This window comes from Phaethon aethereus, assembly GCF_964289735.1.
Source record: "Phaethon aethereus genome assembly, chromosome: 4".
In the NCBI taxonomy this organism is placed as follows: domain Eukaryota; kingdom Metazoa; phylum Chordata; class Aves; order Phaethontiformes; family Phaethontidae; genus Phaethon; species Phaethon aethereus.
Window position 1 is genome coordinate 18,975,341 of NC_138578.1, and position 22,455 is coordinate 18,997,795.

Below are 22,455 nucleotides of genomic sequence, written 5' to 3' on the forward strand. Positions count from 1 at the left end.
AGGCTAGTATTTTATGTCTCATTTTGTTGTTGCATTAGAGATATAGGTAGCCGTTGAATAAATTCTTTATAAGCCATCATTTAGCAGAAGCATGCCTCTAACACCATAATTGTGATACTTTGGTAGTGACTTACAAAGTTTGGATAAAGGAAATGCACTGACATGCACTCACATTAAACCATGTCAAGAATTCAAAAACAGCACTTTTCAGAGGCAGCATGATTCATTTCCACTGCTTGATTCAGTGCCTGCAGGGGAATCCTGTTACTGATACTTAAGTATCTAAAGCACAAATGGTTTTGGAAATTTGAGAACATGTTAAGTTTGCTCTAACAATAAGGTATAATTGACCCTCTAGCGTAGAAGCAGTATTTGCCATGACTTGAGGTTATCTAAGTCTGTCTCTTAATGCCTTGCCCTTTTAATTGAGATCTGGTTTTGACCAAATGATAGGTAATATGAAATTCTCTACTGGTTTGTGTTATCTTCAAAAGACAGATGATACTCCAGCATAAATGTGAGTACATCTCTAAGCGGTTGATGTAGCATGCATAAAGGAAAACTTTAGTGATGCCTTTAAGGCCTAACCAGTTGCCTTAAAGGCTTATTGGTGCTTGATGGTGTTCCTCCAAAGCTTGAAAGAGTCTTGCATAGATTTTAGAGTGGGGAAAAAAGCAGCAAATTACTGTAAAATTATTCACTCCGAGTATTGAGTTATTGCAATAACTGATGTGGAAATAATCCATTAATTGCTTAACAGGAGTAGTTAATGAGCCATTAACCTCTGTCATAATACTTTCCATGATACTTGTACTTGCATGCTAATTTTAAAAGTTTACATTTTTATTTTTATGTTGCGGATGGAAACAGCAGAAAAAATTATTTCTGGCAGCTGTCCATTGTTGAGTCACTAACTGCCCATCCTCACACTTGTACGTCCCTGTTGTAAGTGTTGTCTTACAATCAATCAGGTTTTGATGAGGTGCATGTTTAGGAATGAAGTCAACTATTCCCTTGGGAATTCCCAAAGGGCTGGAGCCCCTTTGAAAATGGTAGCAAAAGCTGGTTTGAAACAAGCAGGTGGTTTCAGGTCTGCATGAAGCCAGTCTGGAAAGAAAATGAGGACATTTGTTGTCTCTGCTGCTCTGTTCATACAGGCTTTGCCAGATGGATGAGTGCAACTTTCCCAAGGCTTTCTCTGTGTCCTTTGATAACATCAGAAGTTAGATGAATGAAACTGCAGTGATTTGCACTAAAACTTTGCTCTATGTAGCTTGTCTTATTTTTCTGACATCCAGCTTACCAAGCAAGGCAGTCTTGCACATTGCTTTTGCTTTCTACAGTTTTTCACAGGAAGCTTACCTGGGCTTTTCCCCTGGGTGGAGATGGGAGAGGGGAAAAAAGTATACAACAGATGCTGGTTGCAGTATCTTTGTGCTGCTGGATGATGCTGATGTGCTTCGATGTCAAGTACAGTGCTGGGCTCACAAAATGCAGTGTAATGTGAAGGTGTCAGAATTACACGTTGGTTTGGTGAATGTCTGTTACGGGTGGTTGTGCTTTGGGAAAGCTTCTGCTAAGGGATGGGTTCAGGAAGTCTTGGAAGGCAAAGATTTCTCACTTGCTTCAATGGGACATTTATATCCTAAAGCCTGTGTTAAAGGGAAAGAAGCAATGATGGTTAGCTTATCTATGTGAAATTAATGATAGATGCTTCAAAGCTAAGGTAGGTCATAAAAACATGCTCTATAGGACATTTCTGACAATTTCTTTGTAACCCACAGTATGGGTGGGTGCAAGTCTCTTCAGGTTGCAACTAGTGCAGAGTAAGTGTTCTGACCAAAAACCTCGGTGCCTATTTCTTAGTGTTTATGGCTATTCATGCCACTTTCCAACTTCCTCTGGGTAGACCAGTTCTCGTATTTGTGCGATTCCCTTTCCCTTCTTCCCCCAAGTCCATACTTCTTGTACTATCAGGAATCCCTGTACAAAACTTACTGAAAACTCTTTCTGGAAGGGCTGTGAAGAGGGTCAGGCTTAGGTTAACGTTTAGCTGTTAATTTTCATTGTGAGAATGAGACCTATTGTGTTCCTGTGTTCTGGAAATCTGCTAGTCCTGCCTCGGTAGCTCTCGCTTTGTCCTTCCTTTTAAAGCTTCATTTCATCTCTTTCAGCATGGTCCAGAACTGAATATCAGTTGTAATGAAAGCCGAGTATTATTACTTAAAAGCTTTACGTGTCAGGAGGGAGGAGGGAGGGAGTGATTAGGAGGGAGGCTGAGTGATTTCATGGTGCTCTGTTTGGTGGGCTGGAGCCCAGCAGCTCCTGCAGTACCCAAATCAGTCAGCTGCAGACTCGGTGGAAACGAAGCCTTTTAGCAGTATCTGTAGAGCTGCGTGCACTTCAAAGAGAACCACTGAAAACTAGACCCAAAGTGTCATTTCCATCTCCAAGTAAACAGAGCGTGTGCCATCCAAGAGCATCATATCCAGCTGGGTTCAGAAATAAAACCGGCTGGGAGTGCCGAGCGCTGTGTGCTGTGTCAGGACAAGGTCTGGCTGTGGGTTTGGGGGTAGGGAGTAAGGCTAGCTTGCAAAAACACCTTGATAGGCATCTCTCTGTTTATACAGTTTCCAGGATTTCTTGGTATCAGCTTTGACTTAGTTTCATCTTCTTGAGGCTTCTTGTATAGAAACATAGATTCAGTGCTACTCTGACAGAGGTCAGTTCTGTTCATCTGCCCAAACACTGCTGTGTCACAGCAATTACTTGCCTTTTATATGGATAACTCTTCCCTTCTGAATCCCCTTAATTCAGTTATATAAATTATATAGCGGTGCTTTACCTGTGCATCAGCTCTTGGTTCTCGGCCAGGAGTAGCACTGGGGTCGCTGTCAGTGATAGCGTAATGCTTCCACTGTTGGACCGTTGAAATTCTTGGAAAGTTTTATTTTTAGTTCTTCCTAGTTGTAAAAACCTAGTCAGCATGGTGTGTCTGCTAACAAGCAGCCTTGCTGGCGTGGGAGAAGCAGAACTGCCTGGCAGGAGCTGCGTGACCAAGGCGTTTGGGTACCACAAGACAGGGACTAGGCTTTCTCTGGAGCGAGGAAGCCGGCTAGGGTGCTGGTACGGGGCCAGCTTCAAGCAACATGCAAGTGGGTTTAAGCCTAGTCCTGGTTCTGACACCCTCCCCTTGTAGCTCCCAGGGCATCACTCAAATTCTGCCCTAATTTCCATGAGAGTCCAAATACTTCTGTGTTGACATCCCTTACTTTGCAATATTTAAAAATGGGTATAATACAATGTGATAAATGCCCAGGCAAAAGCTACCAGTTCCCATTTAATACCTGTAGCTCTTCCAGATAGTAATAGTGGAAGGCACATTTTCCAGCCACAAGGTTTTGCAGGCTGCTAAAAGCATAACACATGCTACCCACCTCTGCACGCAGCGACTGAATCCAAAACGTAGCGTTGACCATTTGAAACACATACCTTGTGCCTCCACTGTGAGAAATACAGCACAGTGGCAAGTGGCTCAAAGCATCTCTCTCCAGAGAAGCATATTGAGGAAATTAAGGTGCAAGTAGTGAATTCCAACAGAAAAAAAAAAAAAATCATGTGCAGGCTGCATCTCACCCAACACCTATTAACATTTCCTCTACCTGGAGTAATGGCCTTAATCTGTGGCAATGATTTGTCACACGCAAAGCTGCATTCTTAAATCCTTGGCTCACTCGTGGGGCTGGGTAGTTTGTGCAGTGCTCCAGTCATCTGCTGATAAATAGATAGATTCCTCTGGCAGATAGTCACCCCAGCCCTTCCTGCAGGTGTAGGTATATAATTGGTGGTGTACCCTCAAAATGGGAAACCTTACCGTGACTAAGATACTGAGACAGTCAGGATCATCACTGATGTTGCCGTTCTGGCAGAGCCATGGATGTGTTTATCAAAAGCAGAGTTAATTTGGTCTAGTTCTCGCTCTGGTGGCGAGTTACTTAATGGTACAAAAATGTAGAGCAAGCAGGAACAGGAAGGGCCAGGCGGGCAAGCGCTTGAGCCGCGCTGATTAATGCTCGGACTTCGGTGAGCGTGGGAAGCACTGCATCCGAATAAGGTCACAGATAAGGGTCGGACAATTTGTGGTGTGCTCCTGTGGGTGACTGTTTTGAAAACAAACTTAGTAAGAAACATGGCTGTTTCAGGAGCAAATTGATGCAGGTGGGAAATGTAATGGTGATGTTAAGTGTAATTGTTTCAAAACTCTGCAGATGTTTCAATCGTGTGCATATTAAGCAATATGTGGCCACAGCTGGCTGTTTCCCAACAGAGCTCCTTGGCAAGGCTACCTGTTACCAAAGAAGGAGTTTCGGCACAGGCTGGATTCTGCAGGGAGCACCTGGGGGGCAGACCCAGAGTGTGCTTGAGTCTTTTTTTGTAACAGCAGTTCCAAGTTGCATGTTGCCTGCAATTAAAAAATACCCTTGTTGCGACAGCGTCACAGCATGGGGAAGGTGGGTTTCAGCCCGAAACAGCAGGCTTGCCCAGTGGCACTTGTCACAGGCTCGCTGGGTGCTGCTGTGACTCAGTTGCCCACAGTGGAGGCCCATGGCTGGGATGCCAGGCTGGCATCTCACCTCTTGAGCAGCAGCGGTCGCAGTGTTCAGCGTGCAGTGATTTGTCTAGCCTGCTGCTTTTGCACGCAGCTGCCCAGGGTTGCAGGGGCATGGCGGAAAGCTGTAGAAGTTGGCTGGTCAGCTGCAGCGTGCTGCGATAGTGGAGGGGTCTGAGCAGGCGAGGAACCGACTTGAAACCCAGGTTCATTTTGGGTTGAGGTTGTTGGAAGAGCAGTCCTGGGCTTCAGGTGTCTTAGCGCTGATTTGAGACTGGAGTGGCTGAGGCTTGCAGGGCAGGGCTGCCCTTCAAGGATGCTACTGCAGCCCGAGGCCCCCTCCAGAGGGTAAGGGGGGGCTCCGGCGCCGGCTGCTCACGACACCCCCTCTCCTTCCCGGCGGGGAGCGGAGGCTGCACCCCCGCCCCCGGGCCGTGCCCGCCCTCCGCGGGGCTGGTGTCGGGGCGGCGGCGCGGCGGGCCGGGAGCGGAGGATGCCGGTGCTGCTGCCGCTGCTGCTGCTGCTGCTGCCGCCGCCGCCGCCGCCCCTGGTGGAGGGGCGGGGGGCGGCGGTGCTGCGGATGGGTCTGCGGGGCAGCCCCCGCGGGGAGGTGAGCCCGGCTTTCCTCTCCCTCACCCTGGACGCCAGCCTGGCCCGGGACCCGCGCTACGTCGCCTTGCTCAGGTGAGCCGCCTCCCTCTTGGTCTTGTATAAAACAAAAAGGGCCCCGGGCAGGGGCGCGAGAGGGGTTCCCGGAGCGGGGGGAGAGGTCCGCCCGGGCATCCCGGCGGGGAGCCGGCATGGAGGCGGAGGGGCAGGGCAGGGGAGCGAACTGGGGGGGACGGGGGACATGGAGACCCCATCCCTGGAGCTGCGGCCGGGGGAGGCTGCTAGATCCCCTCTTGCTTCGGGGTTCCGTCACTTCCCCCTGCCGGGGCAGCGCGGCGGTGCCTGCCGCGGGTGCGAGCTGCCCCGTTCGGCCTCTGCCTGGGGCGAGTGGCAGGGCCGGCTGGGGGGGCGAGGCGCGGCTCGGGGGTACTCGCGGGAAGCAGCACCGAGATAAACTCTGGAGAAGAGCTGCTTTGCCAGCAGGAAAAAAGGAGAAGGAAACCGCCGAGCAGAGGGGTTACGCGAGGTGGGGCTGGGGCTGCTAGCCCTGCCCCTCCGGGAGGTGAAAATCGTCGGAGCCCTCGGGCAGCTTTGCAAACGTTTGCCGGGGCACTGTCAGCATAAATGCTGAGGAAGGTCTGCGGCCATCAAAGCGGAATCGAGAGATCCTAAAAATTAAGCCCTTTTTCCCCCACGGGTAACACTGAACAACTCCGGAATGCCGAGCGATGGTGTTCCCTGCCTCTCCTTTTGGCTCTGACCTCTCTCTTGCCCTTTCTTCCGTGCTTTTGGTCTTTTTTTTTTTTTTTTTTGTACTCTGTTTCTTTTGATTCTGCTTTTTTTGGAAGCTATCTTAATTCTTTCCTTTTAATCTGTCCGATCCCATTTTTCAGCCCTACAGTATGTCTCCAGTCCTAGTTTCCCTCCTCCCACCACTTTCATCTTTTCCTCCTCACCAAGGTGAGGAGAAAGGTGACACCAGCTTTATTGGGAAGTGCTCGGGTCTCCAACCGGCAGCCCCAGCCGCACACCTTGGGGTTCAGCCTGGGGCCGGCCCAGAAGTGGGAAGTACTCGGTGGCCTCTAATCTGCTGTGTGTCACCGCTGAGTGGATAGCGCTTGTGTGCCCGACGTCCTCTGATGCTGTCCAGTTCCCCCCGGCGAAGGCCGGGTGTTGGTGCCGCACATCCCATGTGGGGTGGGCGCACGTCGCAGAGGCAGAGCTTGTGTTATTTTGTAAACCCGCTTCGCTAAAGCTTGTCCCAGCGTGGACTCTTAATCTCTCTTGGGTGCAGAAGCAATCGCTCTGGCTGTCGTTGATGCAAATTGGGACTGATGGTGTGAAGTCGGTTTTACATCCACCTTCTCATGGGACTGGTGTGTTAGTTTTGTATGAACAAAATTAAAAAAATCTAAGGGAGAAGGATGTGTAGGACAAAAAAATACCTGCTTTGCCCTTAACTTCGCCCCCAGGATTTGACTCCCTGTCTGTGAGCGTGTTCTCTGGGGCATGTCTCCCCCTCGCTGCCTTGCCAATGCTCTCCTGGCCCATTCGACCGCCAGCGTCCCTGTTGCACAGCGCAGAGGGCTGGGGTGCAGGTCCAGTGAGGGGTCAGGAGTGCCCTGAGGCTACTGGGTAGCCCCAGGTCACCTACTGCAGTGTGTCCCTCAGAGCGCTTGCCATGTTTAGGCTCTACACAGAAGCCATAGTCTGCATGAATATAACGTTTCTTCTCTTTCTTGACATCCTTCCTTCAGCAATCCCAAACTGCGTGCCCTGGCAACAGCACTGTCCCCAGGCTTCCTGAGGTTTGGCGGCACCGACACAGATTTTCTCATCTTTGATCCCAACAAGGATTCAACTTTGGAAGAAAAAATCCTCTGGGAACTTCAAGCCCAGCAAGGTAAAATGGGCATCAATGCGTTCGACTCGAAACAATCCTGGGTTTAGGAGGTGGCTTTGATGCAGGCTGGGGATGCCACAAGGGCATGGCGGCAGCGCTGGAGTTCCTCCACAGGGTTGGCATTGCTCTCCTCTGCGGAGAGGAGATCCATTGACCTTCAGCACAGTCCGTGGGAGGAGCTGTGTCAGCCATGGGAAAGGGAGGTGCGGCCGGGGGAGGCATGGCATCTGGTGGGACGCTCCCTTTGCTGCCCTGCTGCTCCCCGCAGCAGCCTTAGGAGCTCCCCCCCACCTGGGAGGTGGTCAAGGTCAGCTCAAAAGTTGTACTTGCATTATGAATGTTAAGTAACAGATGGAAGAAATAATGTGATGAGAACAGAGCGTCCATTTTCTCTACCTTGGCCAAAGCCAGAGCTAGGCTGGGGGCACAGCCTTGCCCTCCCGTCGCTTCAACAGGGCAAGTGCAAACCGGCTGGACCACTGCCAGCTGCTCCAGCTTGGTCCCGGCGTGCGAGGTTTCCCACTGCATTGAAGTCTGTTTCCTCTTTAAACTTAGCGAAAGCACATAAACCCTTCTAGAGGCATTTCAGATGAAAAAATTCCCACCTATTCCTGTGGTACATAGCGCAACGGTGCAGTCGCTCTTCACCGTGTGACCAGTGACGCTCAGTTTTGCAGTCGAGCGGTACTTTTGCCCCCATACCACTTTGCTGAGTGGCCGCCTCCTCTCTGGGTGACTGTGACTCCGGCTCATGCCTTCCTCTCTGGTTATGGCTTGTTCCTGGTTTGCGTGCTGAGAAAAAACACGAGCTTTGAAGAAAAAGCGTCTTACGACTCCTGCCGGCGTTGCTCTTGGAGCCGCTCAGGGCAGTCGGCGCTTTCCCCGGCACGCGACGGGCCGCACGGGAAGCCTTGCCCCATATCTGCCCGCAGCAAGGCGGGCCATGAACCCTGCCGTACCGCTGCACGCCGGGGTGGCTTATCTGCTCCTCGGGCACGGCAGCCCGTGCTCTGTCAGCTCGCTGGGACAAGGGTTTCCGGATGGTGCTCCAGCTAAAATAGTTTACTGGGATGTGACCACCACGATCCCAGTCTCAGAAGCGCAGCTCAGTCTGCCCCCACCCCCCCAGCTCCATCACCTTAAACTGGGGAAGTATACATTGCACATACAATATATATTTACGCACCAAGCCAGCCCTCTTTTTGTATATGGTTAACATTGTGAAAGCAGGGCTGCCTTTCACAGAAGCGCGCGCCCGGCTCGCAGCCTGGCACCGAGCAGCTGTGCTTCCTCCTGAGGGCTGCGGCCCTTCGCACGCTGGACCCTGGTCGTGAGGACGAGGACTTAATTGCTGTCAACCTTCTTCTGCCCTACAGAGGCCTGTGGCTCGAGGCCTGGGTTTGCTGCCGTTGAGAAGCTGCTGCTGGCCCAGTGGCGCAGCCAGGAGAAGCTGATTCTTGCCGAGCATAACTGGAAAAAGCACAAAAATACCACCATTACAAGTGAGACTTCGATGGATTTTTCTGCTAAGGTTTATAACCAGGGGGCTGCAAATCCCTGCCCCGCAGTAAAAGGGTCGTAGGCTGTCAGGAGCTGAAGCCACTGGAAATGAGGACTTTTCGAAGTGGGTGAAATGTTTCTAAGAAACCTTTTTCTAGTGTCTGCCAGTATAGTATTCAACTGCTACAGGAGTTGGGGGGAACTCAACACCTTGCAGGGATGGTGTGTAGTAAGGTCTGGGCTCTTTTGTCCGGCTGGGAGAGCTTGGCACGTCTGCGGCAGCAGCCTAAGTAAACACAGGGAGTAAAGATTGCCGCTTGGCCAGAGCTCAACTAGCACGCCGTATCCTTGAGATAAACATTCCTTCTGTCTCCTCCGCGCAGGGAATACGCTGGATATTCTCTACGGCTTTGCAAACTGCTCAGGGTTTCACTTGATCTTTGGCCTCAACGCCTTGCTGCGGGAAGGCGGCTTGCAGTGGGACAGCCGGAATGCCCGGGCACTGCTGGACTACTGCGCCCGGCGGAGGTACGACATCTCCTGGGAGCTCGGGAACGGTAAGTGCGAAGCCTGCTTTCTGGGCCAGGCCCCGGCGGCCACCTGGAAAGGTACCGCCACAGGGTATGGGCCGGTAGTTTTGGATGATGGCCTGTAAAGGCAAGGTGATGTTTTGTTGGAAAACAAAAAGGCCTTCATTTGCGAGGAGGGATTTCGCAGGAGGCCCCCGATGAATGAACGAATTGAGGTGATTTTTGCTGCTACTACCAAGGCTCTGAGAGGAGGGGGACGATGCCCCGCGGGGTGCGGGATATCACCTACAGGGACCGGCTGGGACTGAGTGCTGGAGAGCAGCACGCTGCGTCACCCGGGCTTTCGGTTTCGTGCTCGTCGCCTTCGAGTGTCTCGCTCGTACCATGCCAGGCCGCGTGAAGGCACAGCGGGCTGGGACTCCCCACGGGGAATGAGCTTCCCTATTTTGTGCCCCGAAACTACAGCAGGGCGCTGATGCATGCACGTCTTCCCCAGAGCCCAACAGCTTCAGGAAGAAATCTGGCGTCTACATCGATGGCTTCCAGCTAGGGCAAGATTTTATTCGCTTACGCCAACTTCTGAGTAGCTATACCCTCTACCGGCACGCAAAGCTCTACGGTCCCGACGTCGGGCAGCCCCGAAAGCACACGCAGAGACTGCTGAGAAGGTAGGGGTGTGGGGCCCCGGCAGGACCCCCTGGGGTGGGCAGGGGTGGATGGCGGTGGCTCGTCTGAACTCAGATGCAGAGGGCATGAGGAAGCATCTGGGCAGGGTTTGCGGGATTTTCTGCTTCAAATCAACAGTAAGGATGTACAAATGGATACATCCGGTCTATCTGAGAAAATTTCCTGCATTTTTTTTTTCTTAAATTAAAAACATGGAGTTTTGTTTCCTTGCCTGGGGATGACTGAAATCTTACCTGCGTGCACGAACTCAAGGCTTAAACACTCAGCCAGCTGCAGCTAAGAGGCTAGCAGTACTCCACGGACCCGCACACCTTTCAGCTGAGTGCTGGCCCTAGCGCTGTGTTAGCACGGGCTTTTCATCCTAGAAACCTCGGCGTGTTACACAAGCATTAGTTCATCCTCTGAGGTAGCCGGGCTGCCCAAAGCCTGTTTAAAAGCCATCGCGAACGTGGCCCCAAAGCAGCTCGCTATCGCTGCTGCCAGCTGCGGGGAGAGGGGAGGGCCGTGTGGGGCTGCTGGCTCGCGGAGGTCTGTGACCCATCACCGGTACCCGCTCACACCTTGCTCTGCACCGCATCCCCTTTGGTTGCAGCTTCCTGAAATCGGGAGGGAAGGTGATCGACTCTGTCACATGGCACCAGTAAGTACCACTCGGGTACCGTCGTCACTCTGTTTATTGCCTGTTTTCTTTACAAAATGTCGGTTTGACGGTCTCAACAGGAAGGAGGGGGTGAAATCCCCCTTTCAGCAGTTCCTGGGGTGCTTCTCTGCAAAATCCCCTGCTCAGAATAAGAGACGGATTGAGGGAGCGCGTTACAGAAATGCAGAAGGTCTCCAAAGAGGCTTCTTGGTGCCGAGACCCAAAAGCGGTGGTGGGGGTTCGTAACATAGGCACAAGCAGTGGGGAATGCAACACATGCAAGATGGTCGTTTTGCTTGCTGAATATGTGCACTGAGAAAAAGAGAAGTGGGATGTCAAGAAAAAGATGGCACAGCAGCTTTATTTCTCGGAAGAGCTCAAGGGGGTAGGTCACGGCTCTCCTCCGCATGAGGAGAGTTTCTGCAGCGGTCGAGCCTCTTTGCATACACTGTGTTTCAAAACGTACCAAAAGCTGGTGAGATCCAAGCTGCAATCCCGGTTGTCTCGAAGCTCCAGCTGCCAACCCTTGCGAATAAAATGCACTTTCCCATGGGAAGAAGCGTTGTCGAATAAAAGGAAAAGAAGGTAGCTCAGTCTTACCCAGCAGAGATGCCTCTGCTGAACTTCTGCAAGAGCAGAAGGTTTTTAACATAAGGTTTTAAACAACCCGTGAGTGGCTCGCTTTGAAATGGAGTCAGTACCCCTGACATTGGTGCTCTCCTTGGCGTTAGAAAGGCTGAATCTGCTTGAGTGAAGGCTTCGCTCCCTAAAAGCAACTTCATGGAGTCACTGATGACCCGGCTGGCAAATGAACCCAACTCCTTGTAAAAAAAGAAAAAAATAAAAGCAAAAAGCCCTGCAGGTCTGGCTGATCCTCACCCATAGAGAAGTGCTAGCAGCTGCTTCTGCTCCCCTAGGTTTGCTCTCCGAGGGAGTTCTGGGTAACTCGCCCTCGGGTCGCCCCCGCAGTGCAAACAGCACCGGCACAGTCCCAGCCTTTCGCTCTTGTGCCACGGCTTAGGGATGCAGTTTTAAAGTGCTCAGGTGGGCAGTGGGGTAAGTTGGCCCCAGGGCACCTGCCATGAACTCTACACGTTTGAAAGTGATTTCCGTGGGAGGGTGGTTTTCGTTCCGGAGTCGAATGCAGCACGGTGACATGCAGCAGGCAGGTAACAATGTGGAAGGCTGTACATGGTTATTGATTATATTATTATATATATGTATACATGTATGAGTTATTTATGTATTTTGAACTGCTAGCAAGGCATAAAATGTGCCCTCTCCCCTTCCGGGGCTGTTCTTGCCCTGTGGCTGCCTTTGCTTTAAATGGGCATGTATTATTTCTTTACTAATTTAGGTTTATCATGTTTTAGCTTCCTCTTGTGGCTGGAAGACTTCAGCTACTTCTGGTAGGACTGAGTGATAGTGTGATGGAATGCAAAAACCACAGGGATCCCAATTTCCTCATCTTTATTCGGACAAACCAGACTTAAAAGCTCATGGTTGCCCATGGTGGAGGGCAACCATCATCCCGTAGGGATACCTCCAACCCAGCTCCCCTCCAGATGGCCAAAATACTCCCAACAGAGGGACAGAAGCTGGGACCTGATATTTTTTAATATATAACTTGATACAGTAAAGCAAGTAGTCACAAAGGTGTGGCAGACTCCTCAGCAAGAGACGATTTACAGAACCTGGCTCTTACTCAGGGATGTTTTCTTCCTTGTAAATGAGTAGATGCAAAACCTCTCTACTACTTCTGTTGATGAAAATGTCTGTGATATCCTGCCTCCATCGAGGTAATTATACCTGATAGTCCCTGAAATACAAACAACATACCTTTACAATTGAAAAAAAAAAAAAAAAAAAAGAAAAAGAACTGGACAGAAAAATAGTGCTGTGGATAAATGTATCAAGCAATAGTATTTTCGGTGGTGTTTTGAACCAGTGGTGGTATTTTTCCTTAATTTTGGCTGTGGGGTGTGTTGTGGTTTTTTTTTTTTTTCCATTTCCAGTTACTATGTGAATGGACGAAGTGCAACGAGAGAGGATTTCTTGAGCCCTGAAGTACTGGATACCTTTGCCACAGCTGTACGCGAAGTCCTGGAGGTGCCTTGTTCTGTTCAATCATTCCCATGATCAGTTTCCCGGGGCTTAGCAGAGAATCCAGAATAAAGTACAATTTCTCACTAGCAATAAACAGGGATCCTCAAAGCTGTCATTGTAAATTAAAAAAAAAAAAAATTACCAATACTAATAATGGGTGAGCTCCAATAGTTTGCCATGCAGAGCAATGGCAAACTTGGTATCCATGGTGCCAGATACATCACGAACTTACAACATTCTCATTTATCAATGTAGTCATTACTCAGGACGTAATTTATGGTCATATCCCCCCCATGATTTCTTTGTATTTTGAGATCCTGAGAACAGTATAACTGAGTATACCACTCCTCAGCATGAGAAGACTTACAGGACCTGGCTTTTAGTGATGTTTGCCTTGTTCTACATGGGTAGGCATGATTTTTGGGAGTGGAAGGGAGCGAAATAAACCTGTTTCTAGTCCTTTTGATCAAAGTCTCTGTGACATTCCACCTCAGTTGGTGTTGTCCCTTAAATGCAAATGTCATACGTAGGCATTTGGCTAAAGCACAAATTTTTGATTGCCCGTTATTTCAGTTGCCAAAAAACTTAACTGTTGTCTCTTTCGCTTCTTCCCTATGCCACACTGCCCAGATTGTTGATGGGACCGTGCCCAACAAGAAGGTCTGGCTAGGAGAGACAAGCTCTGCCTACGGAGGGGGAGCTCCCAGGCTCTCCAACACTTACATTGCTGGCTTTATGTGAGTACTGTGTCACAGGAGTGGGGAAATGACACATTTTACCAGCTGAAGGGAGTTGTGTACGTGCCCCGCAGGAGGAGCATCTCCCTCGGGCTTCCCAGGGAGAGCAGGCAATGGGTCGGTTGAGGATCATAACCCTCCCACCGCTCCTTGTGTGCTTCCCCCGTGCCTGAGGGGTTCAATGTAGGGCCCAATAATAGCAGATTCCTATGGGAAATGGGGGATGAGAAGTGTGAGAAAGTTGTATTTCTGCCCTTGAAACTGCAATGTTAACTTTGTCCTTTTGTGAGGATGGAAAGTCATTCACAAGAAAGGTGTCCTTTTCTAATGTCACCCTTCAACCACCATGAAATAACTAACCAAAGGGAAGTTTAGTCATGAAAATAACTTTCTCCAAGTACACCAGTTGTAGCATTTTGTTGAAATAAAAGAATTCAGTCTTTTCTTAGCACTTTGATCAGTTTGTAGATTCAGGGAGATAAAATTGCATGGGAATTTGCAGTTCACACTTTGAAAATAAACCAAAACCATGGTTGCAATGTATTTTTTTTCCCTCTTATAAGGCATAATGATCTTTTTTCATCAGGGCCTCGTAGGTCAGCAAGTCAAAGCCTGGTAATGGCAGCCAAACTTGTTGTTGGCTGTGATGATTTCTCTCAGCCTTCAGGCCCTTGGCCAGTTCAGGAGCATCGCTGCCGCTCCTTGTTTCCACTGCCTGCAAAAGGGGAGTGGAGCAATTGTTCCCACCATCTCAGACCTCCAGAGATGGTCTGAAATAATTTTTTAAGGTAATCAATGCAAGACTTGAACTGAAATTAGTTGTGTGATTTTAAGGAAGTCAGCATCGTGCCCTAATTCTTGTTTTGCTACTTCCTGAGCTGGTTGGAGAGGGGCAACGGTGTACAGCTGAGGTCAGCAATTTCATCTGCATGTTGTTTGCCTCATTTTCTTGGCAGGTGGTTGGACAAACTCGGGCTTTCAGCCAGGCAGGGGATTGACGTGGTCATGAGACAGGTTTTCTTTGGGGCAGGGACCTATCACCTGGTGGACAGGAACTTTGAACCTTTGCCGGTATGTATGCACTAACACCACCTAAATTCTGCACAGACAACACTGGATGGGGAGATACAAGTCACCTATTTCAACAACACAAGATAGCGACAGATTTTGTGGGATAGTCGCAGTTATCCTTGCACCTAAAGTTAGCTTATGTTTCATTATGGGTTCATGTATTATATATATAGATACAAGATATTTAGTGCAACTGCAGGGATACAGCTAGTCTTCAGCACAGCAGAGACTGATTTCTGGGACATGATGCTCTGATTTGTATGCAGACAGTTCTGGAGTTCACAAGGCTTTTCTGGATGGACTGTTTTTGTCTGAGTGCTCGTCAGCTGAGTCATGAGTAGCTTTTTAAACAGAAGTGATACGAGTAATTATAATAAATTAAATCCCAAGTGAAAACCAAACCAGCATGAAGTCAAGACTCAAGCATTTCTTGGGTCAGGAGCATATTTAGACTTCAGTAGTGGCTGAAGGATAATTAAATTAAAACATGTGTTTAGTATACTTGGATTTATTAGGAAGTACCATTCTACTGTGATGAAACATAATTATTTGAACACTGTCAGAGAATGGTTTGGGTTGGAAGGGGCCTTAAAGGTCATCCAGTTCCAAACCCCCTGCCATGGGGAGGGAAAACTTCCACTAGACCAGGTTGCTCAAAGCCCCATCCAGCCTGGCCTTGAACACTTCTTTGGGCAACATGTGCCAGTGTCTCACCATCCTCATAGTGAAGAATTTCTTCCTTATATCTAATCCAAATTTACCCTCTTTCAGTTTAAAGCCATTACTTCTGGTCCTTACAGGGGCATTACTACATACCCTTGTAAAAAGTCCCTCTCCAGCTTTCCTGTTGGCCCCCTTCAGGTACTGAAAGGCTGCAGTAAGGTCTCCCCAGAGTCTTCTCTTCTCCAGGCTGAACAACCCCAACTCTCTCAGCCTGTCTTCATAGGAGAGGTGCTCCAGCCCCCTGATCATCTTTGTGGCCCTCCTCTGGACCTGCTCCAACAGGTCCATGTTGTTATGTTGGGGGCCTCAGAGCTGGACGTGGTACTCCAGGTGGGGTCTCACCAGAGCAGAGTAGAGGGGCAGAATCATCTCCCTCCACCTGCTGGCCATGCTGCTTTGGATGCAGCCCAGGACACAGCTGGCCTTCTGGGCTGTGAGTGCACATTGACAGCTTATGTCCAGCTTCTCATCCACCAGTACCCCCGATTCCTTCTCGGTGGGGCTGCTCTCAGTCCATTCTCCACCCAGCCTGTGTTTGTGCTTGAGATTGCCCCAGCCCATGTGCAGGACCTTGCACTTGGCCTTGCTGAACTTTATGAAGTTTGCACAGGCCCACCTCTCAAGCCTGTCAAGGTCCCTCTGGATGGCATCCCTTCCCTCCAGCGTGTCAACTGCACCACACTGCTTGGTGTCATCGGCAACCTTGCTGAGGTTGCACTCAATCCCTCTATCGATGTCGCTGACAAAGATGTTAAACAGGGCCGGTCCCCATATGGACCCCTGAGGAACACCACTCATCACTGGTCTCCACTTGGACATCGAGCTGTTGACTGCAGCTCTTTGAGTGCGACCATCCAGCTGATTCCATATCCACCCAGTCGTCCACCTGTCAAATCATTTGTTTCTCCAATTTAGAGATGAGGATGTAGTGCTGGACAGTGTCAAATGCTTTGCACAAGTCCTGGTAGATGACGTCAGTTGCTCTTCTCTTATCCGCCAACGCTCTAACAGCTCTACGTTGTTCTTGCACATACAGCATGTTTCTTTGTGCTAGTAGCATTTACCTTGGGGTGAGAGGATAGTGTCTTTCTTTTTAGCTTTCCTCTCATTTTCCTGCTTCCAAGTTGTGATTTTCACAGGCTCATAGAGACCATCTGAGAGAAACCCAGCATACGGGGCTTTTCTGTCCTGCCTGTTCAGCTGGTCCCTCTGCCAGGGGCTGCATTGCCAGGCTTGTTGCTTTGGGCTTTTTATTCCTTCATTTAAAATAGATTTAATTTGGGCTGAAAGGATGTGCCTTGTTCCTCACCTACAGGCAGTACAGGTGCTAATCGGACTAATAATGCTTCGGAGACAGGGCAATCCAAGCCCAGGTCCATCAGTTTTAGTTAGCGGGTAAATGAAGCAGCACAGCAGCATCAGAAGGCTGCACCTCCTTGCAGGGGGGCTGAGCACGCAGGCCGACAGAAAAGTCACTTCCCTGGGTTCGTGGTGAGTCAGGAGAGACACAGGACAGTTTTCCTTCTAGGAAAAGCTCAAAAACAGACGGACAGATGAGCTGGGAGAAGCTCTCTGAAACCCGCCAGCTGGAGCACATGCTCCCCTGGGGCTGCACTTGAAGAAGCGACGCTGCAAAATGCAGCCTGCCCGCGGCCTCCTGGTCCCAAAACACATCTGTGCAGACCACGCGCTCTCTTGGGTATGGCCATAGACTTCACAGAAGAAAAATAGCGGTCAAGAGGCAAGAAAACACAGACCTGGAAAAAAATGAGTCTGCACTGGGCATCGCCCTGCTCTCAGTCACCGTCCTGGGGTGTCGGAGGGTTTGCTCTTGACTGGCGTTCAGAAATTAATCCTGTTTAAAAACACGATGTTAGTGAAAGGCATAAAAGTTGTCGGGGGCTTCTTCCCGGCGTTGTGCCTGTGGCTTGGGCACAAGCTTTCCTGCAGGCAGGGCAGCTCATCCCCCGGTTGAGGGTTCAGCCCTGAGGTGCTCTGTACCCTGCAGAAAGGGTTTTCCAAAATGCAAACAGCCTCCCTGCCCCCAGAAGGAGCTCCGAGATTTGCATATGAAGGGGAAAATGACTCTAAGGTATCTTGTAAACACAGCTGCTCTACAGCTTGGAGATAGGGTTTCCTCTGAGCCATGCTGTTTGTGAGAATTTAAATAGATAAGGTGAAAAACTTGGTAAGGCAAAAAAATTACAGGGGGAAAAAACCCTGAAATTACCAGCAAAATTAATGTTACGTTAAGCACCATGTGGAGTACCTGGCAGGTACACAAGCGCTAACGTGTGTTTTTGTGCCTCCCAGGACTACTGGCTCTCGCTGCTCTACAAGAAGCTGGTGGGTACCAAGGTGCTGCAGGTTGGCCTGGCAGGAGCCGATGAGAGGAAGCTCCGTGTCTACCTCCACTGCACGAACACCCTCCAGTAAGCCTCTGGAAAGGGCGAAATATCCCAGGAACTGAGCCCACGGCCACCCGCAGGCCAACAAAAGCAATTTGGGACTGCACAAGGATGCACGTTATTTCTGTGAAATCTCTTTCATGCCCGATGCCCACCATCATCTTCTCTTGCCTTGCAGCCCGAAGTACAGAGAAGGGGATGTGACGCTGTTTGCCTTAAACCTCTACAACATTACCCAACATTTGCAGCTACCAGATTATTTATCGAGCAAGCATGTGGATCAGTACCTCTTACTGCCTCATGGCAAAGAGAATATACTTTCCAGGTAAGCGTGCAATTCCTCCTGTCTTGGTAGGAAGGATTGTGAGTAGAGTTAGATGGCCTCTAAAACCTCACCTTATTCAATCTGTGAGTGGGGGCTACCATTCTGTCATCCGGGGCTTCTTGCGGTAAGATCTGACTTCTAGTCAGGTCTCCTAAAATCAGGCTGCTGAAAGCTTGCTAAGATACAGGGACACTTGTTTGACATTAATCGGGAAGCTTTTTCCTACCACGCTTCAGGGTTCTGGACCAGCTGCTAAAGTCCTTTTTCTTTCGCACAAGCACCGATATGTTACTTTCCCAAGTGCTGGCTCCTGATTTACAGCAATGTGTTCGGGCTTTGTATGGTTTCTTTTGTTACCGCTAGTGCATCGGCACGAGAAGGATCTACATCTGTGGGCATAGACGATATCTTAATATTTGCAGGAGAAGAATCAGTTAAAATCTGTACTTTTCAGAACCTGTTCTGCTCTTAAGCTCGCTAGGAGAGTAAGAAACATGTGCTTTTCAACCTGTTTGTGCTATGGCTCTGTCCTTTGCAGAGGGAGTGCAGCACATATAAACCCTCAAGGGGAGTTTAGTTTGGCTTTGGGCTGAGTTTATGTTTACACTCAGGTCCAGAGCTGTTTGTGCTCAATGGCAAACAGAGCACAGCTGCCCAAACAGTCTCTCTGTCCCTCTCCAGGTCTATTGAGCTGAACGGCCGGGTGCTGCGGATGGCGGATGACAAAACGCTGCCAGAGCTTATCGAAAAACCCCTCGGTCCCGGCAGCGTACTCGGCCTTCCAGCCTTTTCGTACGGCTTTTATGTTATCAAAAACGCCAAAGCTATTGCTTGCATTTAAATGGTTACACGCGTGCAGGATAAATGTGTAAAGCACTTGCCTAGCAGGGAAATTTAATCCTAGAAATTAACACTTCTACCATGAGATTTAATTCTAGCAAGGGGTGCAAAATGTGGAGGCACTGGTACGATCTGTGGACTGGGGAAGACATGAGATCCCGCTGAGTAATTCGTATGTGAAAGATGCTCGTTAAGCTCCCTCGAGAATTATCCAGGTAGAGCAAACCTGGGCAGGGGCTGGTTTTGCTCTTGGTCCAGCCTGGGTCACTGCGCTCGAGCATGGGGCCCTTCTCCACGCCACGCACGGAGCCGTGTCGGCTTCTTGCGCGGCGCTTGCGGCTCTGCCAGCCGGGAACTGCAGTCTCCCCACTCCCTCTCATGTCTGCAAGCACGGCTCTTAAAGCAGCTCCTCCAAAAGCTTGTCTTCCGAAACGACGAGCAGGGTTTTTATTCTAGCTGTACAGCTGTGATTTTGCCCGCACAATGTGGGGAGGCTGGAGGAGGGGTTGTGGTTGCTGAGGGCATCTCGGGGTGGAAAGTTGGGGACACACAAAGAAAACCAAGGTCGGGGTGCCTGCAGGGGCAAGCACCTTGCCAAGAAGCCAGGTCCTCTGTGGGACTTGGAGCAGCACCGCGTGTTTTTCCCAAGCTAGGAGAGTTCAGTCACAAGATGGAGCTGCGGCCACGTGCTTTCCAAAGGTGAATTTTTGACACACGGAATGCAGGCTGTTCCTGCAGCGTGGGCTACCTTCGCCCTCATACACTTCATCCCCGGTAAGAAAGGAGGGGAGCCCACCAGCGCCCCAGCAAAGCCTCCATGGTCAGCAAGGGTCGGCTGCACGGTGAGGGCTCGCGACCCCTCAACCTCCACCACCCCGCAGGCGGCTCAGCCGGAAAGGGCTTCCCTGAGCCTACTGCGAGTGAAGCTCTGCTTTACGCTCCCTGGCTCGCTCAGGCCTCTTCTGCCCTCGAGGAAATGGGAGAGTAAAGAGACTGAGGAAACCACTCGCCCCTTGACCATCAGAGGGATGTCAGTGGCCTTAGCGCATCCTTGGGGACAAACCTGCCTGGCCAGGCTGACATGCCTCCCACTGGGGAAACAGCCATTTTTGGCCAGAAATCTGTGCTGACACTGGCTTTTCTCCCCGGCCGTGCCTTCCACCCTGCTGCGGTTTGGTGTGCTGCCGGTCTGCAGGGTAGCAAAATGCCTTGGAAAATACCTGTGGTCTCCTGCACGCGTTTATCTGCATCTACTTTTCTTGAATATATATAACCCGTGCCACTGTCAATGCCTTACGATATTTTGAGCACAGCAGGGGAAAACAACAGCAGCACACCACTGTATTTTCCTTTTTTTTTTTTAAGCTTTAAAAGGATGCTACCAGCTACATGGGGTTTTAACTGGGGGGGGGGGGGGGAACACACGACCTTTTCTAATGAGAAAACTTTAAAAATGGATGTACTTTTGAAGCTGTGATGAAAAATTGCACAATAAAAAGGTTCTATTTAAGTTCAGCATGTCAAAGGAGTGCTTGCATTCACAGCGCAGATGCATTCTATGAAGGATTATGTATCAGGGGTTAATATAGATCAGAAATGAGAATAAGGAAGGCTAAGTTTGTTTACAGTGTCCAAGTTCAATAAAAGAAGTAAAGAGCATAAAATGGAGTGGAAAGTCTAACATACAGTCAACATAAAGTTGTTAATATATTATTATTATTATAATTAAAGCTATAACTAGGACATCAAAATTATTTATTGCCTGGTAGCTTCTTTTTAGAACTTTTCTAAACAGTTTTGTTTATTCCAATGCTTGTGACTTTTGTATTTGAAGAATTTTATTAAAGTGATTTACACCAGCTTTTGGCAACCTTCCTTTTTTTTTTTAAGAGTCCTTTTTGGCATGCTCATACCATGAAACCCCCTACATTTCTCTTGGCCCTACATCGTCTGTGCTTTGTACAACTCCCAGCAGGAGTACCCAAGTAAATAAAAATTGAATCCTGACGATCGGCACGCAGGAACTTCTAGGAGGCATGCAGGGATGTCCGGGCGTGCAAACAACAGCTTCACCTGCCAGCCACCTCTCCTTCTCTGAGCACAGGGCATGGTTCTTCATATGGCGGGGCGGACTTCTCTTTACAAAGTGTTGTCTGTTAAGCTAATATAGCCACTCTTAGCTCCGTACATGCAAAGCAGGAGGGAGAGGAGTGTAGGGAATGAGACACTGGCTCCCAGCACACCAAGACAGGCATGGTCAGAACCAGAGGCGGACATCACCCTCGCAGGACCTGTCTGCAGCAGCAACGCCTGCCCCACAGGCACGTTATCTCAAGGGCTTTTTTTCCTCTGTGAATATTTTAAACCTTGGGGTCTCGACCTTGAATCTCCCTCTCTTTATATATACGTATATATATATACACACAGACTTATCTGAGACCAGGAATGATTACATCTTGCACACATTTCAATTTACTATTGCATTTTTGACTCTGGAGCTTGGATTACTCACCTTGGATTTACTGTAAATCAGTTCCTAGAAGGTGGAGTAAGTTGCATCATGAGATCTTTGTGTAGGGGTTCATTTAATGTATGCAAAAATAAGGAAACTGATAATCTCCTTAGAATCAGGGGCAATTTGACCATCAAGTCAGATTTGAGTCAAACAAGACAGTGGGGCCTTAATAGCTCTTGGTGATTTTTCAAAGCCTGAAATGTGCTATTCCCTAGATTTTTTTTCAGTGAGGGGCCATGCCACCTTATAATGAGTATAAATCTAATGACAGTAAGTTTGTTTTTCTGCTTTACTTTCATGAGCTCCTTAAAAATTGTCTGCAGGTGGTCCAGGGTTGGCCCATCACATCGCACATTAAAAATGCCCACAGTGTCTGCACAGGGAGCACCACCTTGGGCAAAATCAGAGTATTGGAGTTCCTATGGACACAGCAAGCAGAAAGACTATGGGCACGTGTTCCTGGGATTCACTTGCTGCCTTCCAAGATGCACTGTTCAACCACCTTGGGCACTCATCCGTACGTGAGTAAAGCCCACGACGGTTGATCTTGTCAGCGTTAAACAGAGCAAAGGTCACCAAAAAAATAAATTAGATATGCTTCATCAGAGTTGAGCAACTGTTTCTTTTATGGTCCTGTGCAAATTGTTTTATCGCTGTGAAGTACTGCTCATTAAAACAGCAAATGGAAAAATGTGAAAGTCACTTCTCCATCACATTGGGTTTTTTATTTCCTCCTGGTAGTCAACTTTTTGTGAAATTAAAAGTTAAAAATAGTTTCCCTTGTTTTTTGTCAGTTGTTCAAGCTGAAGGAAGTGTGGAATGAGACAGGAGTTATACACTACAGGGACACTGAACTCTCCAAGGAATCTTTCAGCAGCAAATCTGGGGACATTTTACCACTGAAACCATGCCATGCAAGATGTTTTTATGGTTGTGTCTGAAGCTCCCCTCCCTCCCTCATTTATGCAATAACTCACCTAAGAAGGTGGGAGAACTGAGTGAATGAGGACAAAGATCCAAAGGCCATACAGGAAATCAGAAATTTTTATTAACTACAGTCAGGAAAGTTTTGGGAGATGAGACATATGGTGGTGCATGAACATGTATGTCTTGATGATATGTTTGAAGATACAGTGATCTACAGGATTTCAACACGTAGCATGGAAGACTTTGAAGAAATTTAGTAGTCAAAACAGCACACGTGCTTTTAGCGAGGTGCTGAGGTACAGTAACTAAAGATGACAGACCTTAT

At 49.1% G+C, this 22,455-nt stretch overlaps 1 protein-coding gene across 1 annotated transcript; it reads left to right on the forward strand.

Moving 5' to 3' along the window:
- Positions 1-5,109: 5,109 nt before the first annotated feature.
- HPSE (heparanase) lies at positions 5,110-18,689 on the forward strand (the record flags this gene model as incomplete). Its single annotated transcript, XM_081999780.1, has 12 exons — positions 5,110-5,293; positions 6,976-7,121; positions 8,498-8,623; positions 9,005-9,178; positions 9,648-9,819; positions 10,431-10,478; positions 12,494-12,587; positions 13,215-13,321; positions 14,278-14,392; positions 17,429-17,547; positions 17,702-17,848; positions 18,530-18,689. The coding sequence occupies exons 1-12, from the start codon at positions 5,190-5,192 to the stop codon at positions 18,687-18,689; spliced, it is 1,512 nt and encodes a 503-aa protein (XP_081855906.1). The 5' UTR covers positions 5,110-5,189.
- Between the last annotated feature and the right edge of the window lie 3,766 nt (positions 18,690-22,455).